Below are 18,938 nucleotides of genomic sequence, written 5' to 3' on the forward strand. Positions count from 1 at the left end.
TTAAACGTCGCGAGATTTCCGCGATGGCTAACGATAATTAGCTCACCGAGTCAAGTAGGTGCTGGGACACCGGGTCGTGGTTATTTCCCTACAGCTGCAGACGCTGCTCTTGTGTTCTAAGCCAAAAACGGTGAAGCAGAGCGGACACTACCAGGAGAAAGTGGCTTTTGGACTGAAGCTTCATAGCTGACCCTTGGACAGTCCGCGGCTTTCGTCCTTTAATCGGCAGGTCAGTCGGTGTTAGCATTCGTTAGCTGGATTTGGCTTAGCTAGTCAGGTTAGCCAAAGCTGCTCCCTGTCAGCACCACTTTCCCGCACCAAAAGCTGTAATGCCATTTTTTGCTCACATAATCACGAAGAGCCGAGAAAACGTTAAAACGGGGTTGGGGGTTTGGTTACTTTGCGATTGGTCCGTTTGAACCAAGCTAAAGGAAAACACGCTACTCAGAACCATGTTCGCTGTGTCGGAGATGATTTGTCATCAGTTTCTGTGTTGTTTACAGTTAAGTGAGTATACTAGAGCCGCAAATACACGTCGTAAATGAATAGCCTTGGGTTCTTATAGTTATAATAAGCGTGCTGAGTAACTTTCGCTGGAAGCGACAGTGTAACAGTAGAGCGCAACATGACACGTTGTGTTTTGACTTGTTTGGATGGTCCACGCTGACTTGATTGATCAGGGACAGAGAGACATGTGACAGGATTCTCAAGGGTCACCGTGTCCTGCTGTGTCCGAGGACATTTATATTTAACACCAAAATACTTCTGTCCAACACTCAGGATATTTAGATGAAGAATGAACCAGGGGACTTGTATGTGATTAATGAGTTAATGAGTTGTGATGCTTGCGATTTCAACATTAGATTGTAACTAGTATTGTTTTAACAATTAGCAATTAGCAGAGTTTTTATGTGTATTTTTTTTCCCAGGGCCTCTTTCAGCACATTAAGACCAGTGTAAAACCTAATGCTTATTAACTGATTGTTTCATGTGACTTTTTTTCTTTCCTTAGCTGAACTGGTGAGGAAATACTGTTTTTTTTTTTTTTTTTTTCTTGTCCAAAATGTCACAATAAATGTTGTATTTTCTGTACCCTAAACTGAGCTGAGGTAGAGATGCCTCGGTCAATAAGAGATCAAAATCATCCAGTTTCTGTCTGATCAGCAGGTCACACAAAGGTTGTTTTCATTGTTTATTACGTGCATCAAAACTAAGATAAAAGTTTTTTTTGTGTAAATATATCAACCTAAAACATGTATGTTATTGCACTTTTTGAGTTGAGTAAAAAGAAGAGGGCAGTCTTGTAATCTTGCAAACTTGTTTGATTTCTTCCCCCCACCCAGAATTCATCCAGCCACTCTGTAGACCTTCAGCCCTCCAGGCGGGACAGTGGCAGAGGCAGAGCCATCAGGGATCAGGCCAGCAGGGCTCCATGAGCACAACGGGGCACCAGCACGTTGGGGGGCTGCGTTCTCGCCGAGGCCTTTGCCGGGACAAGGACTTGGGGCAAGGCATGGGCATGGAGGCGGCCTGCTGGCTATCTCCTGGAGTGCTGCGGAGGCTGATCGAGCTTCCTTCTCCACCGCTGTCTCGGCACCAGCTTAAGAGACTGGAAGAGCATAGGTAAACACTACATCAGGGGTGTCCAACTCAAGTTCTCAGTAGCCGGTGTCCCGCATGTTTTAGATTTGTCTCTTCTCAAAACGCGTGATCCAGCTGGCCTTTGAAGACTGACTGTGGACACCATTGTACTGCATCCTGTATTAACTCTCTAAAGTGGTAGTATCTATTTTGTAATTACATCAAAAAATGTACAAATACTAAGTGCAGCTTTAGACATCACTGCTTTTATCCAATTTGGTTTTGTTTTGAAACATATTTTAAGGAATTTAACATACAATAGATAATTATTAGTGATTTTAACTCTACCCTAATTGCATAAGCTTCCCTAGCAGTTCAACAGTGTATTTTAAGCTCTCTTCTGTTGTACTAAATTGACTATATTTCAAGCCTGTAACAAGGACATTTGGCAGATGATGTTTTTAATACTATTGAGCCATATTTGGCGGTCTTTAACTTTTCATGCAGCTTTTCAAATAGCATATGCGTCTACTATGAGGTTGATTGAATTTCGAAACAATGACTCGACTCAACCCCTTTGTTTCCACGTACTAGTAATGTTGGATTTAGAGGCCGGTCTCCATTTAGGCACATCATCATTAAAGTAGTTTTAAATTAGTTATACTAATTTAAATTTAATTTAATTTTTTTAGATAGCCTGCTAAATGGAAGGGGACAAAATGTTTGTATACGCGTGTTTTGTTGGTGTATCTCCGGTAGTTAATGTTTATAGTCGCTGCCATGTCGGAAAGAACCAAGCTTATTACCTCACCTACTTCAGCAATAAAGAAGCTAAAGATGTTCAAGCTGTGCTTAAATCATTTAATTACTATATAGAAAACATTTAAGAACAGATTGACAGTGAAGCCCTGGGGATTTGGAGAGAATTTAGCTCGAGCGCAGCACGTGGCTTGTTCCCAGTTACTTTACTCAGGTTTGCATTTGTACTGTAGTGTTTACTTAACCTCACCCAAGTGATAAAGGGCAATGATTATGGCTCCTTTAAATAAGAGTCCGGCTCCCTTATGTTAAGCTCCGGTTTTAGTATTTTTGTTTTTAGCAGAACAAGTATGTCTGGTCTGACATGTATGTATAAATGATTCATACCAACCGTTTTTTACAACTCTTCCGGCACACCATATACTACTAACTTAAAACAAATTAAAGATTTTATTTATTACACAAAGTAAAGAAATATAAGTTTATATAATATGAGCGGATGAGGCACATATTTATCAATAGATATGCGTCATCGGCTGAGTGGTAAATTGATCATTCGTTCAACACCATCATTTCTGGCTCTAGTATTTGGAGAAATCCTCAGCACCTCACCTGGTTATTTTCTGCCTCTGCAGGTACAGCAGTGCTGGCCGCTCGCTACTGGAGCCTCTGATGCAGCGGTACTGGGAGTGGTTGGTGGGACAGGTCCCTTCCTGGATTGCCCCCAACCTCATCACCATCGTAGGCCTGGCCACCAATGTCTTCACCACCCTCGTGCTTGTCTACTACTGCCCTACTGCCACCGAGCAGGTTGGTTAGAAAACATTTATTCCACTAACCCGTCATTGCTACCAAAATAATTCTGGAAGATGCAATTAGGAAATGCAGAAAAAGCAAAAATAAATAAAAATAAAATCAATTAACGAAAAAATCAGAATATTAAAGTGGTGAGAAACTGTTAATGAGGTTTTATCATCCAGTTAATCAGCATCAAAGCTAAAAAATGTTCAAATGCTTTTCTTTTTTTTTTCTGCTTTTTTTTTTAACAGATAATGTAAACTTAAGTTTTTGGACTTTTCTGTTTCCAGAAGATAAGTCTTTTTTTGTTTGCTCGTTTCAAAAATGTCACATAACCAACTTCCTGAACAGACAGAATTCTGGCAGCTTCCCACAGACCTGAGCGATACACCGAAAAATTACCGGTACTGGAATTTACGTTATTTTGCCCATGTCAGTATTTTCAGTATTAAGAAAAAAGTAAGTAAAACTAATGTTTCAAGGTATAGGTAGGCTGTCCTCATGTTCCTTTAAGACGCTGAGTTACGTTAAGTTAGTGTTATCGTCCATTTATCGTCACCGAGGTAAACCACTCAGTATATTGTGATACTGATTCTAGACCATGCACTGCAAAAATAGACTTAAAAATAAGACATTTATTCTTGAAATTAAACTATTTTAACTTGATTTAAGCAGGTAAATAAGACTATTTGCCAATGGAATAAGATTTTTGCACTTAAAATAGGAACAGCTAATCTCCCTCATCTTATTTCAAGTGCAGGATGTCTAATTATCTTATTTTAGGGGTAAAAATACTCATTCCATTGGCAAATAATCTTATTTACTGGCTCAAATCAAGGGCAAATGAACTCATTTGAAAATGTTACTTATTTTTAGTTCTCTTTTTGCAGTGTGTCACCCAGTCCTACCTTCCCCTACTGTAGACAACGGGATAAAATGTTTTAATAAAATTCATTTATTTTGGTGAGAGTAAAAGTGTTGATTCAGAAGTCTTTCAGATTCAGTGTTTTTGCTGTAAAAATATCAATAAATAGTCAGAGCCTCACAGAAGAACAACTACTACTCAAATATTAGAACGTGCATATTATCAAAGAAACTTCTTCACTACAACAGTTGCATTCAGTGGCCATCAGTGGAAAAAAAGTTAACAGTTGCAGTCCTCCTGTTTGTTTCTGGGGTTTTGTTTTCAATTCTTGTCAATTAGTTTCTCATTATTATCACAGTTATAACCAGTTTTTATCACAAAGTCTTCTTTTCTACAGTAAATGATTCGTAATTGCCAATCTCCAATAAGGTTAAAGGCGATTATTTCTCCTATCTGCTTTTCCCTTTCAGGGGTCGCCACAGCGAGTCATTTGTCTCCATCTAACTCGGTCTTCTCCCATAAGGGATTACTGTAACTCACTAATCGTATGAAATTAAGCAAAGAGCAAAAATAATTATTGTGAGTACAAAATGTCCTGAAACAAGGGGGACTCTTGTTTCTACTTATAAAACGTCAGAAGGAAAACTAAAGATGGTGAAGGGGGGCTCAGCGTCCATATGCAGGACCTGCAGATGATTGTAGTGGGTCAACCCTCTCCCCCCCAGGGGTTGTTCATCTGACACAACCATTAGATGAAGTTGATTCCCTCACTGTTGAGCACCGTTTCATGAAGCTGGTAGTTAAACTAATTGTGCACTCGTATTATTTCAGTGACATTATTGTGTCAGATATTATTCATTAGTGTTTTTGTAACGTGTAAGAAATGGATTTTGGTTATGGCCCCTGGAAATGTTGAAGAGAGTAAAGGTAAAAAAGGCTGTGGTGGACCCAAAGCTTTACTCTGAGGATACTTTGACAGAGAAGTGCTAAGGAGGCTCAGGAAATGGTCGTTAGTGTAGTGAGAAGTTTGTTCTTAGTTTAATTCCTGTCTTGAACGTTTTTCCTCTGCAAGTTAAATTCCTGCATCAAAACAAGCAGTTCTATATAAACTAACAAAAAGATCCTCATCACATCCTCTGTCCCCGTTTTCCTTACCAGCTCTTATTCTTTTGCTAATTATATGTATCAGTTAATTAACATTTTGTCACATTTTTCTTCAGATAATCTATTTTTCTCCACTTTACGACCAAACAGTTTATCTTGACAAGAGGGAGCAACCTGCTGGTTTATATTTGGGATGGTGTACAGCGCCTTGTAGACTCTTAACTGAAAGTTAAAAATGTTTTGCAGTGATTTTGATTAACTAAACTTTAAGTGTGTTTTTTTATATATAGTTTCTGCTGATTATCCTTTGGTTTCTGGTAATTAGGCATCACTTTTTGTAATAAAAATGCTAATTTTGATGACCTTTTCTTCCTGTTTGTGTTTTTTCAGGCTCCTCTCTGGGCATACCTGTTGTGTGCAGTGGGTCTTTTTATCTACCAGTCTTTGGATGCCATTGATGGGAAGCAGGCCCGACGCACCAATAGCAGCTCTCCCCTGGGCGAGCTGTTTGACCATGGCTGTGACTCCCTCTCTACAGGTGGTTTAGTTGATGCCTGTAGTTTCTTTTTTTTGTACAACTGTAAGCGAAAACATCAGTCTGGTGTTGCAGTAGTTCCCGCTGGTAATTACCGTATTTTACGGACCATAAGGCGCACAAAATATTCTTCCCATGTGTGTAATGTCACTCCTTCACGTCCACAGCTCTCTATCCGTCTGTTAGGAGGACAGAGTAGTTGGACTACACTGGCCTGTTTCTAACATAAACCAAAATAAACATAACTTTTATATAGAATTAACTTACTAGGTTTATTGTTGCTAGCGCGTACTACATGCTGCTTAAAGGCTCCAACATATTCAGGTGTACTGTGCGCTTGGTGGACTGGTGGAGAATGTGGGGGCCTTTACATGAATGCACTTCTGGTTTGAACATTACAGTCAGGCAGTCTTGTAGACAGCTCAGGGGTCCTATTCAGGTAGTGACGCAGTGTATTGTAATGCTCTGAATATCCGTTAAGCGGAGCGGCTTCGCTGCCAACCAAGGTCTTACTTACACGTTTTAACAGATTTTTCAGTGCATTGCACGACATAAAATCAGTCACTAAGCACAACTTTAATGATAAATAAGGCGCACCATAAATTTTTGAGAAGATTTAAGGATTTTATGTTCACCTTATAGTCTGAAAAATACGGTAAGACTGAATTACACTTGCCACAGTATCAGTGTGTGCTGACTAGTGCTATAATTCCTGTCTATGAGCATAACAGCATGTTTTCCAGCGCTGACCTTCCACTACACCAGTGGTGTGGTAGGACCAGTGTCTAGTTGTCCCCTGTCCTACACGCCTGAACCAACCAGCTAAAACTGCCTCACCAGCAGGCTCATGTTTGAGTCAGGTGTGTTGACGCAGACGCACATTGACGTTTGAGACCTCTGCGTCGCACATATCTCTTTCCGTCTGTGTCACTGCTTCTGCTGGAGCTCAGCGGACCAACACCCTGACCCCTCATCGCCTTATTCCACCGCAGTCGGTCTCACCTTGACTGCTCATAGCGAGCAGGGTGCACCGGTACCCATGCTAACGGTGTCTGCACTTGTGTTTGATCCTCGCAGTGTTCGTGGTGTTGGGAACCAGTATAGCAGTGCAGCTGGGCACCAACCCAGACTGGATGTTCTTCTGCTGCTTTGCCGGGATGTTCATGTTCTACTGTGCCCACTGGCAAACCTACGTGTCGGGAACGCTGCGCTTCGGCATGTAAGTCAGGAAATACTGAAAACAAATCGGTCCTGTGTCCGCCTGACCCGTGTGTGAGGACAGCACTGATTCTCTCCGGGCTTATTTCAGACCAGTCATTGGTGACAAATCAATTTGAGCTTGTTTTCTGCTTTAAAAATGTTTTTTATTTTTTTTATTTCTGCAGACGCATTTGAATTTTATTAGCAGAGCAGAACAAAAACGTCTCCTTTCACTCAGAAATTGCTTATTTTAAGCAGACGAGGTTCAGCAGTGTCACAAAAACAAAGTTAAGAGCCTTGTGACTGGTGCGGTGTTAACAAAGCCGTTAATATATTGATTTGTAGAGAGATTAAGATCACAGTTATCAATGTTATACTGCACACACTGCAAAAAGGGAATTAAAAGTAAGTGAAATTTTCTTGAAATCATTGTATTTTTCCTTGATTAGAGCAGGTAAATAAGACTATTTTCCAATGGAATACGATTTTTGCACTTAAAATAGGAACAATTCATCTCCATCGTCTTAGTTCAAGTGCAGGATGTCTAATTATCTTATTTTCGAGATGAATTGTTCCTATTTTAAAGGCAAAAATCTTATTCCATTGGCAAATAGTCTTATTTAGCTCCTCAAATCAAGGATAATATACTCATTTCAAGAAATCTTTACTTACATTTAGTTCCCTTTTTGCAGTGCACTGACTTTCTAGTTGGCCCCGTTTTCTTTACGATTCTTGGCCATAAAAGTTGTTTCCTTTCTACACACTTGAAGCAGCAGCATGATGGGTAGGTAGTGAGTATGCAGCCATAGGCAAATTATGTTGTTAGATGTTGCTGCTGTACTTTCTACCTTCATACCAACAGTTTAGCCTTCTGTGTGAAGTTTTAATATTACTGTATACAGTTGGCATCACTCAGCCAGAAGGTAAAGTTGTACTAAAATCAGTGAAAAACTACTAATCATGCTTTTTAAAAAGGCTTTTATATCTGAAATTATTTTTTTTAAATGACAATTGCTTCAAAGCTTCTTTGTGAATTGCTAAAAAAAAACCTGAATAATTTCTTTTCTCTTGACTTTACTTCTTTTGCTGCTCGTCTGCAGCTTTTTGTGAGAACCTTGGGCCTGATTATGTGATTCCAAAATTTTGCCAGAAGCGATTAACGTACAAGCTCGGCAGAATGAACTTGGTCTAAAAATGTGGGTTGCTAGAAAGACGACCTTCTTTATGTGGAAAAACAACGCAAAAAAAAAAAAAAAGGATGTGCCCAGGAACAAGGTGTTGTTGGCGACTTGTCAACGAGTCTTAGGAAGTGGATCAACCAGTAATACTTTGATATTAATCCTTTCATCGGCTTATAGCAGTAAGGTGTGCAGTTTGAGGTGGAGTAAATGTAACGTGTCCTGTGTGTAGATTTGACATAACAGAGGTGCAGCTCTGTCTAGCAGGATCACAGATGCTCACAGCCGCTGTCGGTCCCTCCCTGTGGAACGTGATGGTAAACTTCCTGGCTGCTGCCTGCATGGCTCGCTGCTGCCTGCCTCCACAACGGCCGCCGTCCCGCACGGAGTCACTTTAAAGCAAAAACGTGTAGAAAAAAACCCCCAAAGTTAGACATCGAAACCATCCAGGATGGCTCGGTGTCCAGTTGTGTGTTGTGGAGGAAGGTTGCAGGAATTTTGATGTGCTGGTAGACGTTTACTAAACTTCACTGTGAATTCTCTGCTTTCTCCTCCCGCTCAGCATTGATGTGACTGAGGTGCAAATCTTCATTATAATCATGTATTTGCTGGCCGCCGTGGGAGGATCTGCTTTTTGGCAGTCACTGGTAATTTTGAATGGTTTTAATTCTTGCTGATAATTCTTATAAAGCTGTAAATATGTTGTGGTAATCTTTATAATTGTAATAGAAATGTAACACTGCTCTAACATTGTTGTTTTGTTTAAAAAAAGAAAGGAAAAAAAAATGCCTGATAGCGCTTTTATCATTCTCTAACATTGTTCATCATTGTGGATGCCACTCTGGGCGTGCCTGTAAAGTACAAAACTACTGGATTTGAAATCTGGACCGGCGTTTGTAAGTTTACTGTGCGACTGTCTCGATCGGCAGATTCCTGTCCTCAACATCCAGATGAAAATGATTCCCGCCATCTGCACTTTACTAGGAGCCATCTTCTCCTGCACAAATTACTTCAGAGTTATTTTTACCGGAGGTGTCGGTAAAAATGGATCCACAATAGCTGTGAGTATTAAAACCTTGTTGCTTATAATTGTATCCTTTTGTGTCGGAAGAGTGGAAGCTGTGGGATTTGTTAGCGAATTACTTGTCAAGATGTTTGTGAAGCATTTGCTTGGTATCATTTTTCTTGGGTGACTCGGATCACACAGCATCTCTGAGCCGGCGTGCTCACATTCATCCTGTGTGACCTCTGGTAACCAGATCTCACCTGCTCCCAATGCAAATATATGCATCGTCTCCGTCTCTCTGTCAGCCCTGAGCAACGTGAAACTGGATCTTAGTGTCTTATCCAAATGACGAAATTTATATATTTGTCAGTGGCGGCTGGCCCATAGGGGGCGCTCGGGCGCTGCCCTCCCTAGATGTGGAGGGGAAAAGTCAAAATAGAGATTTTAAAAGTATTATTGTCAGTTTTTACTTAATAGTACGTGGCTACATGTAATAAGAATTATTAAAACACTTCTACTGATTGACTCTATCATTTAACAGTGCATTTCCACCAACAGACGTATAATTTCTCTTCTTCTACACTTTTGGGGCTGCTGCTCAAGGAGCCCTACAAGTGTAGCGAAATAACCAATCGTATACTGTTGCTAGGGGAGATTTATAAATATTTGGCCAATCAGCATCGCCAAAATGAATGGCTTTGGGGCTCCTGGAGTCGTAGCCCTAGCTGCACAGTGATGGGTGCACACGAGCTACATCCGCGCTACATCCGGGTCACGGTGGTCGGCAAAACAGTACTGTTTTCGCTTACCAGCGTGAAAAAACGGGTAAATTAGAGCGTACTTTTAGTTTATTTTTGGAATCTAAACAATGCCTACGACTTGTTGTGCTCCCGTCTACACTTCTACACTTCATCTCCGGTAAATACAACTTAATTTTGCACTAGCCATTGTTCTACTTAACTCATTATATAAATAAAAAATTAGGATACATATTCAAGTCAAGACGTAAACGTTTGTTTCGTAATATTATACGTACATGTACAATGTATGCAAACCCTCTGGCATGAGTCTGTGAAAAGGATTAATCAGACAAAAACACCAAAATAATCCTTTGTGAACAATGTGTTTTTATTAATTAAATGCTTATTGTGGAATCGTAGTAATTTTCCGACTTTTAATTTAAATGCATGTACTGGGTTAGGCAGGGAAATCTATTGGCCAGCCCCATCAAGATTTTTTTTCACCAGCCGCCACTGATATTTGTACAGTGTTTTAAAGCTGATCAAGGTGCTGTACTGTGAAACCAAACTTAAGAAGAAAAAAATACAACAGAATGAAATGTAGACAAACCGTACAAGTTCAAAAGAATGAGGAGAAGGTCATTTTAAAACGGTAAATAAAGGGACCATCTTTGTGGAGCTAAACGAGGAAAAGCTCCATCTTCTCTTGGTTTCCTAACCCGGCAGAGCGAGATGGTACGTGTGTGTGTGCAGCGGTTTTGACAGATGAAATGGAGCACAGCTATTAAGGATTTAAATAAAATGAACATTAAATTGGGAGCCGGTGAACAGACGCTCGGATCGCCAAATGTGCTGCCGGCATTTCCGTACCAGTTGTGAGGGAGAAATTTAGGAGGAGTCATTTCTAGAAGAAACAAAGTAGTTAGTTAGTTCCCAAGGTTATAAAAGCATCGATTTATTGTTTCAAAGTTTCTTTAAGACAGATTAGGTTTTATCTGTGACACCTGCCTCGACTGGAAAAAGAAGGATTTTACCCCTTTGTTTAACTGACCATCATTTGTAAAGGGAAGCATCTGCTGTCACATCCAGATTTTTACTGGTGAATATATTGACATAATACTGGTTTACGTGCACGAAGGAGGAAAGGGTGATTACAGCAGGTCCTGTTGGTGCCAGTTGACCCAAACAATATGGCTGCTGTCTCGTTCTGATTAAAATCAGAAGACTCAGCTGCAGCCGCCTCCTGATTTAAACCAGGTAGTTAAGGAGAGGCAGGGCAGAGCGATTAATTGGAATATAAACCTGGCAGAAAAAATGAAAGATGTTTCTAGCTCTGTGTTTTTTTTTGTGGTTGGGTCAACCAGGGTGCATGTTGGCACCAGCGGCCAACGGGGGCAACTTTCATGTCTGTGTGAATTGATCTGAAATGGATCACTAGGACTCCTCTGTTAGTTTCCACACACTGATTTTTTGTTTCTCTTCGTCCCCAGGGAACCAGCGTCCTCTCTCCTGTCCTCCATATTGGTTCAGTAATAGCTTTGGCGGTGATGATATACAAGAAGTCTGCCGTCCAGCTCTTTGAGAAACATCCATGTCTCTATATCCTGGCGTTCGGCTTTGTATCGGCCAAAATCACAAATAAATTAGTAGTAAGTCATGGTTGTTTGCATACTTTTTATCTTGTCGGTCTACATGCAAAGCACAGAATGGCAGCGCATTGACAGTTCTCATTGCTTTGAGTACATGGTAGTGGCAGCATCATGCTTTAGAGCAGCCTTCTGTAGGAACAGAGAGCAGTGGCGTTATTCAAATCTACATCACCGGTTTAATAGGTTATCAAGTGTTTTAGACGTCTGGCATTCATAGTTTGCAAAACATGATATTTATTCAAAGTAACAGTGACAACTTTCAAGTGTAAATTATGCAACACTGGTCATAACTTTAAGTGTTCGACCTGACCTTCATCTTAGCTTTTAACGTTTAACACTTCTCAGTTGAAGGCACGGCTAAACGTTTTGACTTTAAAAGGACAGTAATAAATAACGATTTCTGAAAGATTATGATTTAGGCACGCTCTCCATATGCCGTTTGATAAAGTTGTGGGCAGAATCCAGTTGTAAATTTGTTAAATTTCTCTAATGGAGTCACATTATGCACATCTAAAAGCTGCAACACTATTTATAAATGCACACTATCCGACCTCTAGAGCCAAAAGTTAGTACACCAGAGGAAATGTATCAGTTATTATTCACCTTGTAAACTTAATGCTAGCAGCATTATGTGAGTACATGGAATTTTTTTTTTTTTTTAATTAAATAGAAATCAATAATACAAATTAATTCCATTTTATTCCCATATCCAACATGGTTAAACGAGGTTTTGCTCTGACATGCATTCATAAGACTTCTTTGGGCAATAGAAATGTTCATTGTTGGGTTAATTATTATTATTTTTTTATTAGAGGTTGAAGAAACAATTTTAACTAAACTTGTATGTCATTCTTTTCACAGGTAGCACATATGACAAAAAGCGAGATGCACCTCCACGATTTAGCCTTCCTGGGGCCGGGATTACTGTTTCTCGATCAGTATTTCAATAGTTTTATTGATGAGTACCTGGTGCTCTGGATTGCACTGGTAAGTACAAGCTTGATGTGTTGTTTTAGATTTCATTACCACAATGAGAAGACATTAGCCCAATGGCAAGGGTCCAGAATGATGAAATATGAGAGCAAAATGTTTAAGGGACTCGACATTCAAATAAAAAACAAGTTTAGTTTCTGAGACACTGAAACTTTGGTACAGTTTTTGGAAAAAGAAAATTTTTAATGGTTGTAAGCGTAGAAAAACTAAGTACAACCCCATGATTCAGCCGCTGGTTTCAGCAATAAGAAGTTTTTTTTTTTTTTTTTTTTTTTTTTTTCTGGAGAACTTTCAGTCTCACTTGTTGCTGAAGATGGCTATTTCTTCAGCAACGTTACTTCGCTTTGTTATGGTTAGCAGGCAGTTATTTCTTAAGACGGCTTCCTTAAGCGGTTCACCAAAAGGGGAATTAATAGATATTACATGTTTGTGAAGATGCACTCTATTTGGTTTTCTTCCAAAAGTGTGTAATTTAGACAAAAATCTTTGCAATGGTCTCATCTGGCCAAAGGACGTTGTTCCAGAAGTCTTGTTCTTCATTCAGATGCTATTTGGCGAACATGGACAATTAATTAACGCGTCTTTGTGTGTCTTTGTCCACACATAAGGCCCACTAAATATTCTTCCCTAGTGTGTAACTCTTGGGAACTCCTTCACGTCCACAGCTCTCTATCCGTCTCTGTCGGGAGGACAGAGTAGTTGGACTACACTGCCCTGTTTCTAACATAAGGCCAAAATAAACTTAACTTTATTAGTAGGTTTATTGTTGCTAGCACGTACTCCAGGCTGCCTAAAGGCTTCCACATACTCTGGTGTACTGTGAGCTTGGTGGACTCCACGCTGACTCGGCGGACGTTTTACCCTTCACAGTACTTGTGACACAGTGTACCGTAATGCTCCGAATATCCATTGAGCGGAGCAGCTTCGTTGCTAACCAAAGTCTTACACATTTTAACAGATTTTTGAGCGCATTGCACCACATAAAATCAGTCATTAAGCACAACGGTAATTCTATACAAAGCGCACCATCAATTTTTGAGAAAATGTAAGGATTTATCTTATAGTCCGAAACATACGGTAATGTCATACCAGTAATCAAATTCTTTAGAGAGAGAACAGACTTCCTACTGATGACCCTTAATATCTTTAGTCTTAAGTCTAAATTTACTGACTGTTTTATTTAAATAGTTTGGATGTGACCTTTCAACCCAGACCCAGATTGGTGGTCTGCTACAGTCGCTTCTGATGTTTGTCCTGATGTTATTTCACGGCCCATTCAGGCAAACTTGCTTTTGTCGAAGCTATAACCTGCTGATAATCAAAGGAATAAATCTTTTTGAACCAGCAGGGATGTACTTAGTTTTTCCCCAAACTCTTGGAAATCTTCTTTTTCCCCACATCTGTATCTTAGACCGGCACTCTGTATGATTTAGTTAAGATTTTGTAAAGTTTTGAATTACAGTTTCGTAAGGACTTCAGTCATTTTGATGTTTTTGTTTCTCCTGGTAGAAGTTTCTCCTTAGTTTTTGTCTCTTGCTGCCTTTCTTGTGCATTCACTGTGTCCGTAACTTTGCTTATTCATCCTTTAAAATGGTGACCGTTTCCCTGTCGTTTGCAGATCATCTCCTTGTTTGACCTGGTGCGCTACTGTGTCAGTGTTTGCAACCAGATTGCCTCCCATCTTCACATTTTTGTTTTCAAAATCAAGCCTTGCATAGTCCCCAGTTCAGCTAATCACTGAGGGCACGCCAGCCATTACTGACTCTGTCCCTTCCACTTAGTCGCACTCATCTCCCCTTTCCCCCGGTTTTCCTCCTGAAGAGGCAGGAGTCGGTCCGGTGTAAAGTATGTGCTTCTGCCAACTGAATGTGAGGACAAATAACATACATTAAGATACTGGAAAAATGCCGTCACTTTTTTTGTTTTCCGCCAGTGCAAATCTGAATTTCTGACAAATTCATGGTTACAGAGAGCAAATGTTTCAGAGGAGTACAGGTGCTACTCGGCGTATCCAAGGAGAGAAACCTACATGTGTTTTAACTGTATAAGTGCAAGAAAATGTTGAAGAAACGAATCAAGGTTTTTGCTTTTCATGATAAGGATTTTTGTAATATTTGCCTAACTTTAACTTTTGCTATTGTAAATAAGAAACCGTTACAGTGTCTGTGCTTCTCAAGTTAAGTCCTGCTTATATATATATATATATATATATATATATATATATATATATATATATATATATATATATATATATATATATATATATATATATATATATATATATATATATATATATAAATAATTGTCTTCATGTATATGATTTCTTTTTGTTTTTCTTAAAGCAACTTCATCTTCTGCACATGAATCAAAACTGTGCTGCTATTTTGTATCAGCAAAATATGTTTTTGGAGGAAACAGCAGCAACTTTATTTTATTATGTAACATATCCGGCCGTTATTTTATTTTGTTTTTTTTTTGTACTGCAAAAATACTCACTGCCACTCCTGTCTTGGTTAAATCTGTAAATTTTTCTTTTTACTTTTGTACACTTTAAAGTTGGTTCTTTACGTTGAGTTTTGGTTACAAAAGAAACAAACACATTTTTTGGGGAAAAGAGTGGGCGCAGTTTGAAATTTTCACTAACAGATCTATATTGAGTTAGACGACTGTTTTTAATAATGTTTGTAGTTTTGCCGGTATTTATGGGAGGCCTCGAGATATTAGTGGCCTTTTGATCTAAACAATAATCTAACGCAAGTAGTGTGCCACATATAGAGCTGTTAATGACTAAGATTTAATTGCAGCAGCACGTGTTTTGGTCCTGTTACTGGCCACTTCACTGGCTGCACCTCCACAAAAAAAAAAAAAAAAAGAAATCCCATGAAAAGACCAAATCATACCTGCACGTCTCACTTTTATCGCCTGCTTTTGCTAAGATGTTTGCACCTATTGGGTAGTTACGGTGTGGTACATTATTTTGATTAAAGCTGACCTAATTTTCTATGCTGCTTCTTCCTTTTTATTTTACACCTTATTTCCTTATTACTGTTTTCGTTTGACGAGGGGATTAAAACGAGGGTGTGTTTGTTAACGATGTGCAAATGTCGCCGAGTCGTGGCTTTGATTTCAGAATTATCCTCATTAGTTCATCCATTGGCACTCCTTCCTTCCTCTTTTTTTTTTTTTTTTGTTTTTGCATCTGTCTTTTCATTGGATTTGTGGACAGGCAAGCCACACAGCCTCACCAGACCTATGAACGCTCAGTGCAGCAGCTTTAACTGGATCGCCCGTGTGAGCCGCGTCGATATTACCGTTTCCCCCCTAAACACGCATCTGCTGCGGCAGAACAGGCGCACATGTGGATGAGTGCGCAGGAGATGAGGTGAAATAGCAGGCTCACATTCTTTTTCTTTTTTTTTTTCTTTTTTTTAAAGTGACGACTGATGAGAACTTGAACAAGTTTTATAGAAGCTTGTTTATTCTGTGCAGCTGCTGCTCGCTCACCTCAAACTGATGCTGTGTTTAAGATTGCTGCTCCTGGAGGGGTTTCTTCCCAATGATGGTCTGGATTCATGCAGACCAGATAATAGTTTCCTGCTTATGCATTTTTTTTTTTTTTTGTGCCTGTTTATATTTAGGTTTCTTCTGCAGAGTACGTTTCTATGCCTCTACAGTTTCCTTCAATAACGTGAGTAATGCCAAGTGTTGAGTCTCAGTGACGTGCAGTATCTCAGTTTTCTTTACTGGTTTCAGGTCGGTGGTGGTGTTAATTATCCAAATATATGAATATATCTTTACGTAAGTGTTAAATGACCCAGATTATAGTTACTTTTTAAAGATATTATTGGAAACATATGGTTAACTGAAAAGGAAAACTTTAATTTGGAAGTGTGTTTAATGTGTTTTGGCCCTATTAAAAAAAAATCTTTTTTTTTTTTTTGTACATTTTGAAGCAATACAACTGGAAGTGGAAATGTTGGCGTTTAATAGAGAAGGCTTTTTTTTTTGAGCCATGACAAATAAAGTTGTTTTTAATAAAAGGACTTGCTGTTAATGGTAAAATAAAGTTTCGTTAGATTTTTGTGGGACACTGAAAGAATAACATAAAAATAAATCAATGGGCAAATAACGTCAACAAAGTCCAATATTTTTATTTTAGGATTATTATCTCCAAAACTCCCCCGATTATAAACCAGGTGATAAAAGAAGTGTTTTAATTATCAAAAAAAAAAAAAAAAAAAACGTTACTGAACATTTAGCAGTTATAATTCCCCAAAGTTTCTTTTACTCCAAATGAAACCTTTTCCCATTTGATATATTATTTTGGCTTTCTAATGATGTACCAGGTTGCAGGGATCTGGGTCATAGCTGAGGGCTCCACGTCGCAGGTTAGGTATGAAATACACGGGGCGTCTAAGAAAGGTCAGTCAGAGAATGTGATTTTTCTGTCTTTTGTTTGTTTTGCTCAGTGCTCGCGTACGAAATGAGAAATGAGCTGATTCCTCATTTTTTGCATGTTGTAATGTTCCACTGTACAGTTTGTAACCTGGAGAGGCTTTGTATGACTTCTACCTGAAAACTCAGCTCAACACAACTTTTCATAACAACTCTGTGGGGTGCATCATCAGTGCTGCAGCTTGTGTGCTTATAGTTCCTGGCATCAGGTCCACTCATCTGTGAAGTAAACGACAAAAAAAAAAATGCCTTAATGAACTCATTTGTTTTCTATTACTTTGTACAAAACGAAGCCTTTCTCGAAGAGCGTGTTGTCACTGTGTGTCCGTGCTCTCGGGGGGGGGGGGGCTTGTGGAAAAGTTTGTCTTCTGTTGGCCAGAATGCAAAGCTCAGGTATTTCACCAGTGTGCACCACAATGTGTTGGATCACCTGACAATCTCTGCTTCATCTAACAATGCAAATAAATTTCATACTCCACCTGAAAGCTGGGTTCTGATTGTGTCTCACTGGAAGTGTCTAATTTATGCGCTGCTAGTTTTTCTTTATTATTGCTACGGACTTTGTTGGATGAAGAAAATGTTCATCTTGATCATAAAAGTAGTCATAAATATACAAGCGAGATGAAACTTTAAATAGTTCTTGCAGGGTTTTAAAGCTGTCCCCATCGCTTCTCTTTTTAACAGGTTCCTGAATGTCTAGAGGCGATGATTATTAGTGGCTCAATCAAAGCCTCATTCTGCTTCAATTTACTGGTCTTTGGCTACACAAGATATATATAATTTTTTTTTCTCATTTTGTAAAATGAAAGCCGTGTTTCTTTATCTTTTTGTCCAGTTTGAGAATTAAAGTCTAATTATATGTAAATGTGGAGGGCTTGCTGTTCCTCCTTGCTGATTCTCAGGGAACATTGTTCCTAATTTGAGAGTTTTCTGTTGAAGTAAAATTACTTTAGTTGGGTAATCGTACAAGTTCCTCCATCAGTAAAGTGTAAGAAAATGAAAAAGGGAAAGAAAAAAAATGATGTATTGGTAGTGTTTATTTTTGCAGATTCTGATGCTTATAGCCTACAGCTGAAATCATTTCTGTTTCTCTGACAATTAGAAGATTGCATTAGACTATTTAAAAATGACTAAAAAGCACATCCATGCGGTTAATTATGTCCAGTCCAGTGGCGGCTGATGATTTAAGGGGGCCTAATAGAAGTCGGAGGTTACCACACAACAATAAACTCCATTTCAACATAAATTCATCCACGGTTACCTGCCTGTGGCTGGATTTGTAAGTCTGGTCGGTCCAGTCCAAGTTCTCACCCCTGTTTTCGTTCCTCCAGCAAAAGTCTTGTGAAGTATTTTTTTTAAATAAATAACCAAGTTTTCTTTTGCTGGACAGTTGTCTCTTTTTGTTATGACTCTTCCATTTCCATTTGTTTGTTTAAGTGACGTCGGAGCTGCCAGGGGTGTCTTTCACAGGCAAAATATTTCCCCAATTAAACTAGAAACAGAATAAGAATGCTGAGAAATCAAAAGGTATCTTTCTGTCGCTAATACACTGTAGATTCTAGGGCTGTGCATAAAAATCGATAAAAGATTAATATCAATGTTTTTAAAAATTATTTAATATCTATATTCTGGCATTCAATATCGACATACTTCCCAACTCCTAGGATTTCAGAACCACCTTTGTCCCTAAAATCAGACATTTGGGCACATATTTGGTTTCTGTGATACATTAAATGCATTGAACCTGTTTCCCTGTTAATACATCAGTGTGCAATACATTGAACATAAATATATTTGGCTAGTTTTGTTGATTGATTGACTTTGAGCATTAATTTGAAAATAATAAATATTGATATTGGAGTCTAATCAAGCTGAGCTATATTGAGAATCGTATCGAATCGGCTCATCGGCGATACCCAGCCATAGTAGATTCTCTGGGTTTAAATTTGCCAAAACAACTGAGCACAGCGATATTGTCAGTAAAGCAGGTATTGATATTTGTGGTGGTGAGAGCAGGGAAATTAAATCCGCATCTCCATAAAGTTTATCAGCAGAGGACAGCATGGAGAGCTCTA

The 18,938-nt window shown here is 39.0% G+C and overlaps 1 protein-coding gene across 1 annotated transcript; it reads left to right on the forward strand.

The window, feature by feature from the left end:
- The first annotated feature begins 19 nt into the window (after positions 1-19).
- cept1b (choline/ethanolamine phosphotransferase 1b) lies at positions 20-17,348 on the forward strand. The gene is made up of 10 exons (XM_012881332.3): positions 20-229; positions 1,344-1,623; positions 2,976-3,150; positions 5,498-5,645; positions 6,720-6,861; positions 8,583-8,667; positions 8,950-9,081; positions 11,257-11,415; positions 12,277-12,402; positions 14,027-17,348. Exons 2-10 carry the CDS (start codon positions 1,433-1,435, stop codon positions 14,147-14,149), a joined length of 1,281 nt encoding a protein of 426 aa, XP_012736786.2. The 5' UTR covers positions 20-229; positions 1,344-1,432; the 3' UTR covers positions 14,150-17,348.
- Positions 17,349-18,938: the final 1,590 nt, after the last annotated feature.

The sequence above is a fragment of the Fundulus heteroclitus genome, unplaced genomic scaffold, assembly GCF_011125445.2.
Source record: "Fundulus heteroclitus isolate FHET01 unplaced genomic scaffold, MU-UCD_Fhet_4.1 scaffold_90, whole genome shotgun sequence".
Lineage (NCBI taxonomy): Eukaryota > Metazoa > Chordata > Actinopteri > Cyprinodontiformes > Fundulidae > Fundulus > Fundulus heteroclitus.